The 13,109-nt window shown below is 40.1% G+C and overlaps 1 protein-coding gene across 4 annotated transcripts in view; it reads left to right on the plus strand.

The window, feature by feature from the left end:
* kcnab1a (potassium voltage-gated channel subfamily A regulatory beta subunit 1a) overlaps positions 1–12,677 on the plus strand; it is a gene marked incomplete at both ends in the record, with an annotated part of 95,736 nt that extends 83,059 nt beyond the window's left edge. For 3 of the 4 annotated variants that reach the window (XM_083886139.1, XM_083886136.1, XM_083886137.1), the window contains 11 exons: positions 2,132–2,211; positions 2,794–2,838; positions 3,831–3,875; positions 5,154–5,197; positions 5,315–5,401; positions 7,633–7,718; positions 8,719–8,839; positions 9,065–9,159; positions 11,105–11,225; positions 11,632–11,720; positions 12,588–12,677. In XM_083886139.1, coding sequence (XP_083742265.1) covers positions 2,132–2,211; positions 2,794–2,838; positions 3,831–3,875; positions 5,154–5,197; positions 5,315–5,401; positions 7,633–7,718; positions 8,719–8,839; positions 9,065–9,159; positions 11,105–11,225; positions 11,632–11,720; positions 12,588–12,677 — 903 coding nt within the window. The remainder of the gene's footprint in view (positions 1–2,131; positions 2,212–2,793; positions 2,839–3,830; positions 3,876–5,153; positions 5,198–5,314; positions 5,402–7,632; positions 7,719–8,718; positions 8,840–9,064; positions 9,160–11,104; positions 11,226–11,631; positions 11,721–12,587) is intronic. The other variant, XM_083886138.1, reaches the window with a different exon arrangement.
* Between the last annotated feature and the right edge of the window lie 432 nt (positions 12,678–13,109).

Here is a 13,109-nt window from a genome sequence, read left to right on the forward strand (position 1 = left end):
CATAACATGACTTTGAGTGTCATGAAAAGGTGGCTTCAAATACATATATATATATATATAGATATATATATATACATACACACACATATATATTGATATATACACATATACATCAGATGTTTCGTGAACACCTCAGTGATAGAAGGCAAAGCACAACAATGCCTCTACTTTTCAGAAGCCAGTAGTCCACTTTTATAGATGCACCATAGAGAGCAGCATCCTGACAAACTGTGTAACAGCCTGGTACAGCAGCTACACCAAAGCTGCTTAAAGGCAAAAAAGGACATAACTCATTCTAAACATTAGTTGTTTGAGCTCTACCCATCACACAGGCACCTCAGAACAAAAACAGCATTTTTTCCCCAACTGAACCTGCTGAACTCTACAATCTCAGACTGTGGCATAAGTTGTTAATATGTCCAATAACTTCTCTCCTACACTTAAAATGCCAATAATGGAATACTTGTTCTTTTCTTGTTCAAAAAAAGAACAAGTAATCACATATTATGTGATTACTTGTTCTTTTTTTTGTCAGATAATGATAGAATTCTTTTCAAGTATGCCTTGAGATTTAAATGCACATCTGCAGTTGTAATAAAATCAGTTTGCTTGTACTACACAATGACAATGGATTACTTCAGTCTTGAAGTCTTCAGCCTATTATGCAGTGTATACAGTAGCTAACACATGTGCACTGTGCATCAATAGATGTTTTTAACAGTACATTTAAATTCATGTATGTCAGTGCAGCACGTCCACTGTTCATGAATCACATGTCTGGTCCTCACCTATGGACTCTACAGGGCACGGCTTATTCATAATCACCATTTTCTATCATGCTGATTCTGCCATATCCTTGTGGAGAGTGTCAGGGTCAGGGCAAACGCCAACTCTTCATATTTTGTGTTCTGCATGAGTGGGGTGACTGAAAATGTTTTGCGGTTCAGGAAAACAGTCCCCTGCATTGCATACATGTTGTTTCTCAAAAAATCTTGGATTAAAAATTGAGAGAAAGCAGGTGTGAGTTCTGGGCAGAAACTGGGTACCTAACTTCTACTGTACAATAGACCTTAAAAAATTTAAAACCAGTGATTAATGATATTGTACTTGTATTCCTATATATTATTCTCGCTCTCTTTACAAGGTCTCTGAGAGTTTGCACCTGTTTGTGTATTGTCCTGAAGTAGGCCACGGTCTTAGGCTGCATCCATTCAAGTCTATTTGGTTTAAAGCTTTAGTGCATAACTTTGAAGTTTTAATACATGTATGCTACATTCAAACCACTGTCAAATGAGTTCACATAATGTTGATTAAGCCTCCACATGACTCTCTCTGCGTTTCACACTATAGTGGTGTTTAATTCTTGTGTCATTCTTACACTGCACAATGGAATTGTTTGATTAAATGTCAAAACTAGGGCTGGGTATCGCCACCGATTGATTCCGATTCACAAGGTCTCAATTCAATTTGATCCACGATTTGATTAAATTAGACTAAACTCCGTTTTAGATTAATGATCAATTAACAATAAGATGAGAATACAGTCTTCACGCCACAGTGAAAAGTTTTTATTAAAAGTTTTAAGGATTATCATATAATTCAGTAGAAGATCGATCATAATCGATTATTATAATCGATGAATCAACTTTTTTGGACTCAGCCCTAGATAAATCAGCGAAAGTGCAGCGTGATTAATCGGCAAAAATTAAAATTCCTCCAAAAAATTTGAAAATCACGGATGCACACCATCGGGCCATACTTAACCCATACCCAAAGTCTTAGGGAAATATGACTAACGATCGGCGAGATATGCCCGTCACAGACACACAGACACACAGATATAGATAGATTTTCTGAGACTGTATAGACCAGAGAGTCAATTCATTTGAACAAGGAGCTGAGATACTCCCTATCTGGGTAGTGCCATTTTAAAATGACAACATAGTAGCATGGGTATAGCACTACATTATATTACTGTGAAAAATGCATTTGACATTCATGTTGGCACGTACGTTGATATTTTTGTTGAACTGCAGCACTTTAATGATTGGTTTCTTTTGCAGTTGGCCAACGTAAATGAAAAGGAAACAAGCACACCTTTCTATGTCCCTCTCTCCATATGTGTCACCAGGTTGCAGAGCAGCTAATGACCATTGCATACGAGAATGGAGTCAATCTGTTCGACACAGCTGAGGTCTATGCAGGAGGCAGGTGGGTGTCATACAACACTCAGAACAACCTGTTCCACTGAAATCAGGTGAAAATATCTCACTCTAGGTAATGTTAACACACAGGGCCCTCATTGTCACGTCAACTTGCTGCGGGGAGTCATAAAGGTTGTGTGTGTGTCAGAAGAGGCAAGGGGGAGGGGGCGGCAGGGGATCAACTTGCGACTGCAGTCTGCAGGGGTTGGCATGGAGGAGAGGGGCGAGGGATAGACTGATCGCGGGCCAGACCACACAACACAAACAGCTTCCAAATAAATTGTATTTCATTCCTAAAATGAACATAGATCCATATACCTACATGTAATTAATTGGGTGATGTGAAAATGAAAAAAAAGGGATGTTTCGCCCAGGGCGTAAATCTAGCCAGGACCGGCCCTGTTAACACACAGAGTACAAACAACTGGCTGGTATGGAATGTCATGCACTTGTTCTATTGTACATTTTTAATAAACGTTGAATGTGTTTGGTGTAATGACAGTGAGTCACATGGTTAATATTGTGCAGGGAAATGTAATGGATTCAAAGTGCAGTTTAATAACGTCACCTCATTTGTGTCTCCTCGCAGGGCCGAAGTCATTCTAGGAAACATTATCAAGAAGAAATGTTGGAGGTAATGATGACATTAATGCGCCGCTTCATCACTGTGTGAATGGAGAAAGTCAGAGAAGGACGATGTGTGTGTGCAGTACAAAGATGTTGCAAAGAGGCAGTGGAACAAGTGGGTGATTTAATTTGACGTGGAGCATACTTAGTGATGATGAGATATAAAGGGATATAAACACACACACATATCTTCATTTAGTTGTATGTTGAAAATGAACAAAATGAATTTTTGTTGCCGATGTTGGGATGAAATTACTACCTTAAATATATGATCAAAAATTGGTAGATGTCCATCAGAAAACATGTTTGACTATAACATGAACTATTACTAACAGGAAGTAACTGATGGAGCCTGTTTGTAGTGGGTAAATGCTCTGTATTGTCACTTTCTGCTCCTGATGACCACTCAAAGCATTCCAGTGCAAAAAACAAACAAACCCATCATTTGTCAGAATGCCGCAGAGTTCACGTGGGAAACAGTCAGCTGCTGCTCTTCTCTTGCTGTGCATGGTGCAGCTCTGTGTCATGTACGAGGGAGAGGACTAGATTACAGCAGTAGGCGGTTTGATGCTGCAGCTGCAGTAAAGACACAGTGAACCTGACATGTCGTCATGTATTAAGTAGATTATCGAGAGGAGGGAAGAAGAACACACAGTACTGAGGGATGAAGATCAGTTTCACCACTTGTTCAGATTTTGTAGGGTCACAGAATATATAAATATCAGTTGTAAATAAACAGGAGGAAGTTATGGACTGTACCTATGGTTTTAATATTGTGTTTCCTGTTGCTTAAGACATGTATGTTTTTTTAGTGGCACATGGAACCATAGAATTAAAATATGTGGTAAAAAAAAAAGTATATTTTAAATAATATAGATATATAGATAAATATAGATTCACAGACCTATGATACACTGTAGAAAATAACAAACTGAGCCTCTACAGTGCAGTGTGTGTCAGTCATTGTGTCTTTCTGTGTGTCCCTCTGTGTATTCACAGGCGATCCAGCTTGGTCATTACAACTAAACTCTACTGGGGAGGAAAGTAAGTAAGAGAAATTAAAACTCGTTAAAGATTTGACAACAAACTACACGTATACACATGAAGACAGTTCATCCACACAAAGCAGTAAGACTGAACAATGTGGGTAAAAGATATTTAATCATATTAAGTGCCAAATATGGTGATTTGAATCATTTTTAGGTAAAGCCTTAGTTAAATATTAACTGTTATAGGTTAAAAATGTGACATAGCATTGCCACAAATACAATTTATTCTCACTGGGTCAGATGAACGACTTTAGATATATCCTAAATTGCAGCCCTTGCTAAATGTGCTGCTTGGGTAGTTTCAAACTGCGATTTCAGTTCAAATAAGTATTCATTGTTCAATTGTTGTGGACAATTTGTCAGTTTTTTCCCATCCTACCTTTTCCAAATGTTTGTCCCACCATCATGTTACTTATCAAAAACTGTAGTTTAAAGCCCTCAAATTCCACGTTTCTCAGTCAAGTGGACGTCTGTTTGAGGTTCATTCTCACTTTCACCCGTCACATTCTTTGACTCATGGTGCTCCACACTGTCCTCCACCTGGGAAAGCTGCTGATTGCTCATAAAACCACTAATTTCTTTCTGGTTTGATTGCACACTTGCAAACCTTTGTTAGATTTAATTCCTGCTGGCAGACACAATAACACAGTGAATGTGAGGCTAAGCACAGATGCTGTCGTTATGTGTTATCAGTTACACTGATCAGTCAATTTACCCTGATAATACCAGAAAGGCTTGGTTATGTCTTACTATGACTTATTCTTTTGACAATATAATTGAACATAACATTATGCTCATACTGTTACCAGTCTGAGCAACATCATCATGTCAGATAATGTTGCAAGCAACACAACAAGCAATTCTACTAAGGGGGATAAATAAATATCCACACACACACATGCAGTTCATCAGGCTGCTCTGTCATGACTGTCAAAACCAGTTCTATTGATAAAGATTAAGTTATTCCTGAGCATTCCTCCAGTCCTGAATGAGAGTCATTTTTCACAGAGTCTCAAGGCCATTATTATGCCGAGCTATTGCAAGTGTCCTGGTGCATGTCAGACAGGTTTGACTAAAACCACGTATTGTGTCGCACTGCAGAGGTTCTAAAACTAATTGAAAATTACCCAGCAGTGTTTTCAAGTCGTTAAAGAAGTGCCAGGAAGTTCAGATAATGATAAAGTCAGTCATGAAGTTGTGCACACATTCACAAATACATGTACATTGCATCTCCGCTTATCATTTGTTTTGTCTTTGTGTTTTGTTCCATTAGAGCAGAGACGGAGAGAGGATTGTCAAGAAAACACATTATTGAAGGTAAACACCACATAATGAAAAAAACAGCAACTTGAGTATTTTGTACTCTGTTTTCATTGTGTCAGTTCAATCAATTTTTACGACATCCACCTTTGCATCTCTCTCTGTGTCCCTCAGGTCTGAAAGGCTCTCTACAGAGGATGCAGTTAGAGTATGTGGATGTAGTTTTTGCCAACCGCCCGGACAGCAATACTCCCATGGAGGGTGAGTCACATGTCATTAATGATGTCAGTCAAGTGGTACTGATGCTTCTTACCTAGAGAATCACTATGTGCTACATTACTTTTTTTTTCCTGAAGTCACATTTCTGATTATGTCTGCAGTGAACAGTGAAGCACACGTTGCTAAAATCTCTGAATGTGTGTAAATGTGTTCTTCAGGCTCATCCAATTACCTGCTGGTTTACACTCTGTACCCTATTACTTAGTGTTTACGACCAATCAATGAGAACTCTTAATGGTAATCAGGCTCTGGCTCTGTGTACTTAACGCTCCTTTAATTGGACTTTTAAATAAGTAGCCTAATCTAACTGTCAAGATAGTCTGGATAAGACCACAATGCTTGTGATAATGGAACATGAGCGTGTTCTGCTATATTTGACAAATTATGTAAATAAGTCTTACTCTGTATTCATGAACACATTTATGTACATAACTGTCCCAACCACTTTTAAATTTTTATAAACATTGAACCCATTTGGTTCATTTTAAGCATATCAGCCACAGACGCAGAGTGAAAGTGAACTGTGTGTCTGCCTGAGAGCAGCGCCGAAGAGTTATCACATGATCAGAGGAGACGACAAGGCGAGAATAACAGACCGTATATATATATAAAGTTATATACTTTAAATATCCACTGACAAAGTGAATCCCCATGTTGCGTCGCTGGGGAGAAAAGTACCCACTCTGACACTGTTGCCACGGCCCGTCGACAGCTTCCTCTCCACTTTCAGCATCTATATCTTAATGCATCTCCACTGCAGACGCACGATTTTCTTCTTACACACAAAGACCTTGGTTTTACAGTTTTTCTTATCCCTCACCGTTAGATTTCTGCCGCCAACCTCTTTGCACTCGCGCTAATGCATCGACTTGCCTCCTCCCTTTCCTCTCTCTTGTTATGTTGCCTTGAAATTGAGACAAGTAGCATTTAAAAATGGACGCCGTGTGATGCCAAAGACTCAGTGGGTTGGACGGCAGGAGGGCATGGTGAAGAGGACCGGAGAAACAAGATATAGGAGAGAGACAGACAATTATATGCTTGTCTTAATACTGTGTTCTTCCATTTGACAGGATGATATTAAGTAAGACATCTGTGTTTTAGCCTGTTAATTATCACTTACCAAATTGAAGGGAAAATGAAAACCTGCGTGCAGACTTTTTAGGTCCTTGTGAATAAATAATGTGTGCTTATTTGCTCCCTGGCTTTTCCTATCTACCTACAGTTCTTTGTAAACTTTTTGTTTTGTTCTTTGACCCTCTTAACCCACATAATGTTTTCTCTTGCCAAGAACCAGTTATACTGAGTGAAATACCAGGGTCCTGCCACAGTGAGCGATTGCATTGTAATTGGAGTGAGTACAGGGAGAGATGAATTACCTTAATGATGGCTCCATACTGAGTTTTTGTTGGCTCTGACTGCGGTTGGCTCCTGCAGTCAGCAGAGTTGGAGCTGGTAATTGTCATTAAAAATTAGAGTATGAATGTAATCAGCGGGGTTTGTTAGTTTGTCATAATTTAAAAAGTTGGTGTTATTTAAGACCAATATTTTTTTTATTCCAAGTGTGATTTTCGTAGTCTTTTTTTCTGTTTACTTGTCGTTTTGAGCTTTGTTATTATTTCAGTAGATATTCTGCTCTTTCTCAGGTGGCCATTAGGTGCATGCATACATAAAAACCACGGTCAAAAACACTGTATATAAAATGATCCTTGTAGTTGATTTTAAATAAATATTATAATATTATTTACATACTAGTGCAAAGATACACATCCTACGTAAATGAATTAAAAAATCTTCAACTGTCGAGCTATTTGGGCTAATGAAAACTGTCTGACTGTTGCTACCAGTAGGCTATTGTCTACATTATCACAGGGTATTTTACCAATATGAAGAGAGCAGTTGGCTATTCGCGACCTGTAGAACCGTGTCCATTGTGGCCACATCCATGCATTTTTAAAACACTCACTCGCGCTAAAACTATGTTTTGTCACAATAAAATACTCATCAGTCCTTAAAGTTATGAGCTTGTACACGATGTCTGTACAACAAACACATATTTTTTGACAGTGTTTGCAGTAGCATTGTTTTAAATGTAGCCTAGGGGGGACTGTGCTTACTACAGACACATTTCAGGATGCTGCGTCGATATCATGTATGATTTAAGAACAGAAAACTGAGGGGAAAAAAACTAAACTGTTGTGTTTTTGTGTCTCCAGAGATCGTTCGAGCCATGACCTATGTGATAAACCAAGGCATGGCAATGTACTGGGGAACGTCACGGTGGACGGCCATGGAGATCATGGTGAGCGTCACTGAGCTCTTTGTGTAACTTCTGAGTTAAAGAAATAAATGTCTACTTGAGTGAGGATCATTAGCAAAAAGAGAATAATGAAAACATTCAGTTTTCTTTAGTGGATTTTACTGCACAAGTTCCATGATAACAGATGTGGAAACCCCTCTATTTGTTCTGTTGGTCCACTGATCTACAGAATACACTGACAAGAAACTATTCATAAAAATATTTAAACTACAAACTTAACTCTTTGAGCTCATTATTACCCTTTATCTTGGACACATTGACTTGTGCAGAGTCATGGTAGGCGTAGTTTTCTGGGATGTGGTTTCCTCCAGTTTTGCTTCCTTGTCTCCTCAGAAGCAAACAACCTCCAGTTTTAGCTCTGCAAAATTAATTAGACCTGATGCCTATTCCCCCCTCTCTCATCTCGCTCCCTCTCTCTGCTCTCTTTAACACCCTGGCCTCTAAGCACAGTGTGATGTGTTGATATTTACTCTGTGATCACAGTGAAAGGGAACAGATATCTTTATAGAGCACAAGCTCAGATGAAAGCTGTGTAATTAAGATGGCATCAGTAATGAAGGGGGGGGGGGGTAAATACAGCTTTTCAGCATACGTGACAAGGCAGGCACACTTGCACGCATTGCTGCAGATGCACACGTGTTCAATGTGCACACATTGGCTGGAGGCGAATGTCACGGGTTGCAGCACAGAAGGGCAGCTGGTAATTTGTACAAGGAGATGATGGCGCTGACATTACACTCTTGTTATGCAAGTGTAGATCATTCCCCTCCAAACTACGTCTCTGACACCCTGACATGTGTTCCATAGCCAGAAACATTACAACTAAGGTGTTTCAAGATCGCTTCCACAAACACTCTTCCTCTCCCGTCTTTTCCCTGACTGTATCTCATCACAATCTATCTCTTGTAAACTGTGATCCTTTTCCAACATCATCAGTTGTTATCCGTCTGCTCTCATTCTGTCATTTTGTTTTTGTGTCCAGGAGGCGTATTCAGTGGCAAGACAGTTCAATCTGATCCCTCCGGTCTGTGAGCAGGCAGAGTATCATCTCTTCCAGAGGGAGAAAGTAGAAGTGCAACTGCCTGAACTTTATCACAAGATAGGCAAGTACTGGCAGAAGTCAATCACAGGCTGATTGTCAAGTGTTTTCTGTCCACTTGTTCTCAAAATTGTCTGCAGAAACGTCCTAAGATGAGACTGTATTCATGCTCAGTCATGTATGAGTGAGGAAATAAAAAAAAACAATCCTCTGTTACTCATTTTACACAAAAGCATAATGTCTCCTTTGCAGCATCATCATCTTCTCCTGTGTTTACCTTGTTTGACAGGAGTAGGAGCAATGACATGGTCACCGCTGGCGTGTGGCATCATCACAGGAAAATATGAAAATGGCATTCCTGAGACTTCACGAGCCTCCATGAAGGTAGGGAGATGTGCTTTGTTGAGGGATTCCTGCTCTGTAACATATTCATATAAGGTCCAATGGGTAGCATTTAGGAGGGTTTATTGGCAGAAATTGAATATACTGCCTTCACGTATGTTTGTATACAGTGAATAATAACAAAAAAAAGTTTGTTTTTTGTTAGGGCTGCAACTAAGATTAATCGATTAGTGTCGATAATGTTTTCGATTAATCGTTAATTCATCGGATAAAAAGGAAAAAAAGCACAATTTGATTCTGCAACATCACGTTATACACCATTATTCAGCTAATTATCGTCAAATGTATCAATTTTTTCAGCAAATTTGTGTCCGTTTTGACAAACGCACAATTTCACGCCATTTTTCTTTCAGAATCACGTCACATGAGCTACACAAGGCATGGCTTTGGTTCTCTTCTTCTTTTACGGCACTCTGAATCCAGCTTAATGGCGCTTACATTAGTTGGCTTACTGCCCCACATTAGCGGGTAGCCACTGTACCTGTAATAGCGTACCCAACTAATCTATTATTAAAATAGTTGTCAACTATTTTAATTAGTGCTGGGTACTAGGTTAACGCATGTTAACACATGACGCGTTTCCATGACGCGTTTCCATGACGTCTGGCCAGAAAAAGACGCGTGACGTCATGTTTACATGCCGCAACACCGGAGTCCAGGCACAATTTACCAGTTAGCTCCGTTAGCTGCATTAGCTCTCTTAGTGTCGTTAGCATGCCTACAGTGGAACTGGAGTGGTCTGTTTATTAAATGAAAAGAGCAGCGCTACAAACAACCAGCGTAACTATGTACTGCATATGTGTGCCTCTGTTTTTAAAGTTTAGGGTTAAGTTTACCAGCACTAATTTTAATAATCGATGTAATTGATTAGCTGTTGCAGCCTAGAGTTTTTCTAGCCTTAGAATAAGCCTCTCTGATGTAGAATGCCTTTTATAAGGGCTTTATGTAGTCCGCCATCTTGCAGTGGTGTATTTCTACAGCAGCCTGAAAGGACAAACCAGCCAGAGAGTGATGTTTTGAAGTAAAAGCAAGCAATGCAAATAAGAAAAGAATGACACCCACCTCAGCAGTGGCCTGTCCTCAAAAAACACTGAATTAAAAACACACAGTAGTCAGCTGACATGTGATTTTTTTGGAGGGGGAAGGGACCTGCTTACATTGGCCCCCTTTACACCTGACAATAGTATGCACTTTCTGTCATTGGATAGCGATCAGATAGCGATCAGATAGTACTTCACCGCATGCATTTTCACCTGGTTTTAACATTCATTCGTCTCCAGTGTCCACAGCAAGATCTGATTGCTATCTAATCGCGGTCATCCCCCATTACGTCACCTCCCTCCCTTTTCTTCTGCAAAGATTCCCAGCAGCAGAGTGCTGTGTCACATCTCGTGTGCCGCCCTATCAGCAACAACAACGACAACAATGTTGGCTGCATGTGAAATTACACAATTGTTATATTACAGATAAAACTGTAAAATTATTCGGTCATTATCTTCTCTGAGCCAGTGACAAACACCTGAGTCCCTATGCTATGTTTTCAGCATTTTTGATGTGTGCCATTACAATAGTCCAACAAAGTAGTAGACAGATTCTTAGCTCACGCACTACAGTGGTAATAGTATATATTTGTCGTTATTACTACATTTAACTACCAGTGGCTTTAAACTTCATTAGATATCATGTTTTTTCTTGTTTGTTTAATCCACTTAAAAACAGATGTGATAAAAACGACAAGCTGAGGTTTCATATAGTCAGAGAGACAAAACCTTATTGACCATCCTAACCCGTAATGCCCTGATAGATGTGTAAGAAAAAAAGTGAATTTTCATCTTTATTGAAATAAACAATTTGACTAAATAAAGTAATTTGTGGTTTCCCTCAGACTTCTCATTTCTTCCCCATTCTTCTTTGTCTCCCGCTCCAGTCATACCAGTGGCTGAAGGAGAAAATAATCAGTGAGGACGGAAGGAAGCAACAGGCGAAGCTGAAAGAACTGAACCACATCGCAGAAAAGCTGGGCTGCACACTGCCTCAGCTGGCTGTGGGTAAGAAGACTTTCTGCCCCGCTGCACTATCTTACAACAAATACCATGAAGGTAGTGTTGAGCCAGGTCTTTGATGCAGGACTGCTCAGGTCAGTCGGTCAGCCAGCAACCTTTTAAAAGGAAAGTTAAAGTAACCACCAAATGCATCACCCTCTATCCTCCCAGTGACATGAGTTCTACATTTACCTTTGTTTAAAAAAGACAGAGAACGTTATGGGCTTTGCTAGTGCTGAAATAAATGTCAGATGGTAATGTAATGTTTCAGTTTGGTCTTCCAGAGTTTGATAAATAATCACCGGAGACAGTAGAGGATCAGAAAAAAAGGATTGTTGTGGCTCTGATGTGTAGCAGGAGTGCACCATCAAGTGGCCCACTGTGTGAACATCATCCTCTGTGTTTCTTCCAGCGTGGTGTCTCAGGAATGAAGGCGTGAGCTCAGTGCTTCTGGGAACCTCCAACCCTGAACAGCTCACAGAAAATCTTGGGGCCATACAGGTGGGAACATGTAGAGATGCATATCGCGCGCACACACTGTGTTTTCTTCAACAGCATCCTCAGCTATCTAAAATCTCCTCCTAGTCTACAGAACTGTGCAAAGGTTTTAGGCAGGCGTGGAAAAAAATGCCATACAGGAGGAATGGGTTCAGAAAAATATAAAGATTTTCTAAATCAAATCAATATATGGTGTGACCACCCCTTTTTCTCCAAAACAACATAAATTCTTCTCAGACCATGTGCACACAGGTTTTGAAGGAACTGTGCAGCCAAGTTGTTCCAAACTTCATGGAGACATCTGTTCCACAGATCTTCTGTGGATGTAGGCTGGTTTAAATCCTTCTGTTATCCCAGAAACACTCAGGGGTCCTTGTTCTTTAACTTTTAAAATAGTTCTTAGTTCTTAGTGTTCGGGGTCATTGTCCTGCTGCAGAATATTTACAACATGTGATGATCTCCCTGATAGTATTGCATGGTGGATAAGTATCTGCTGGTGTTTCTCAGTAACAAGGACATCATTAATCCTTCTCACCCAATCCCCAACTCTGTCTGCAGGGATGCAATCCCAAAGCTTCACTGTTGCCTGCACACAGTCATTATTATACCACTCTTCGGCCCTTTGGCTCAATATTTCATATTTTGAATGATTCCAGAGCACCTGCTGCCATTTTCCTGCACCCCAGTTCTTGTGTTTTTGTACATAATTAAGTTGACCTTGTTACCACAGCAGAGGTTTGGTTCTTTGGCTGCAATTCATCCATGAAGACCACTTTCTGCCAGTTCTGAGATGATGACATTGCTGGACATCTCCCAAACTTTGAGAAAGCATGATGTATGTCTTGCTCTCTCCCTCTCTCTCTTGCTCAGGTCCTCCCTAAGATGACCTCTCATGTAGTGACTGAAATTGACCACATCCTTGGCAACCGACCGTACAGTAAGAAGGACTACCGCTCTTAGACCAGACTGTACCGACCTACTTCATCATACTGCTACCATGGATCCACTGTTCAATGTTAAACTGTCCATGGTTCACTCTGGAAAAGCCTGGAACAGACAGCTTTGCAAAGCCCAGCGTCACATCTCTGTCTGAGACTTGTCCTGCTCAGATCAGCTCCACCATGTTCATCTCAGGTCCAGTGCAGCTCAGAATGCTGACAAACTTCGCTCTTTGTAGCATAAAACACCTTTAAATCTATGTGTGTGTATTGGAACTTTTCCTTTCCTTGTTCTGCACCAGCCTGTTCATGTGTTACTATGCAGAACTGTATCCAGCCCATATTGAACGTTCAGATCCAGTGCCATGCTGACATTATTTAGAGCAGTCTATCCCCGTTTCAACTGTATCTAGAGGCCTCATTTATACATTTAACAAATTAAGGCTAAGTACTT

This window comes from Microchirus variegatus, assembly GCF_963457635.1.
Source record: "Microchirus variegatus genome assembly, chromosome: 3".
NCBI lineage: Eukaryota > Metazoa > Chordata > Actinopteri > Pleuronectiformes > Soleidae > Microchirus > Microchirus variegatus.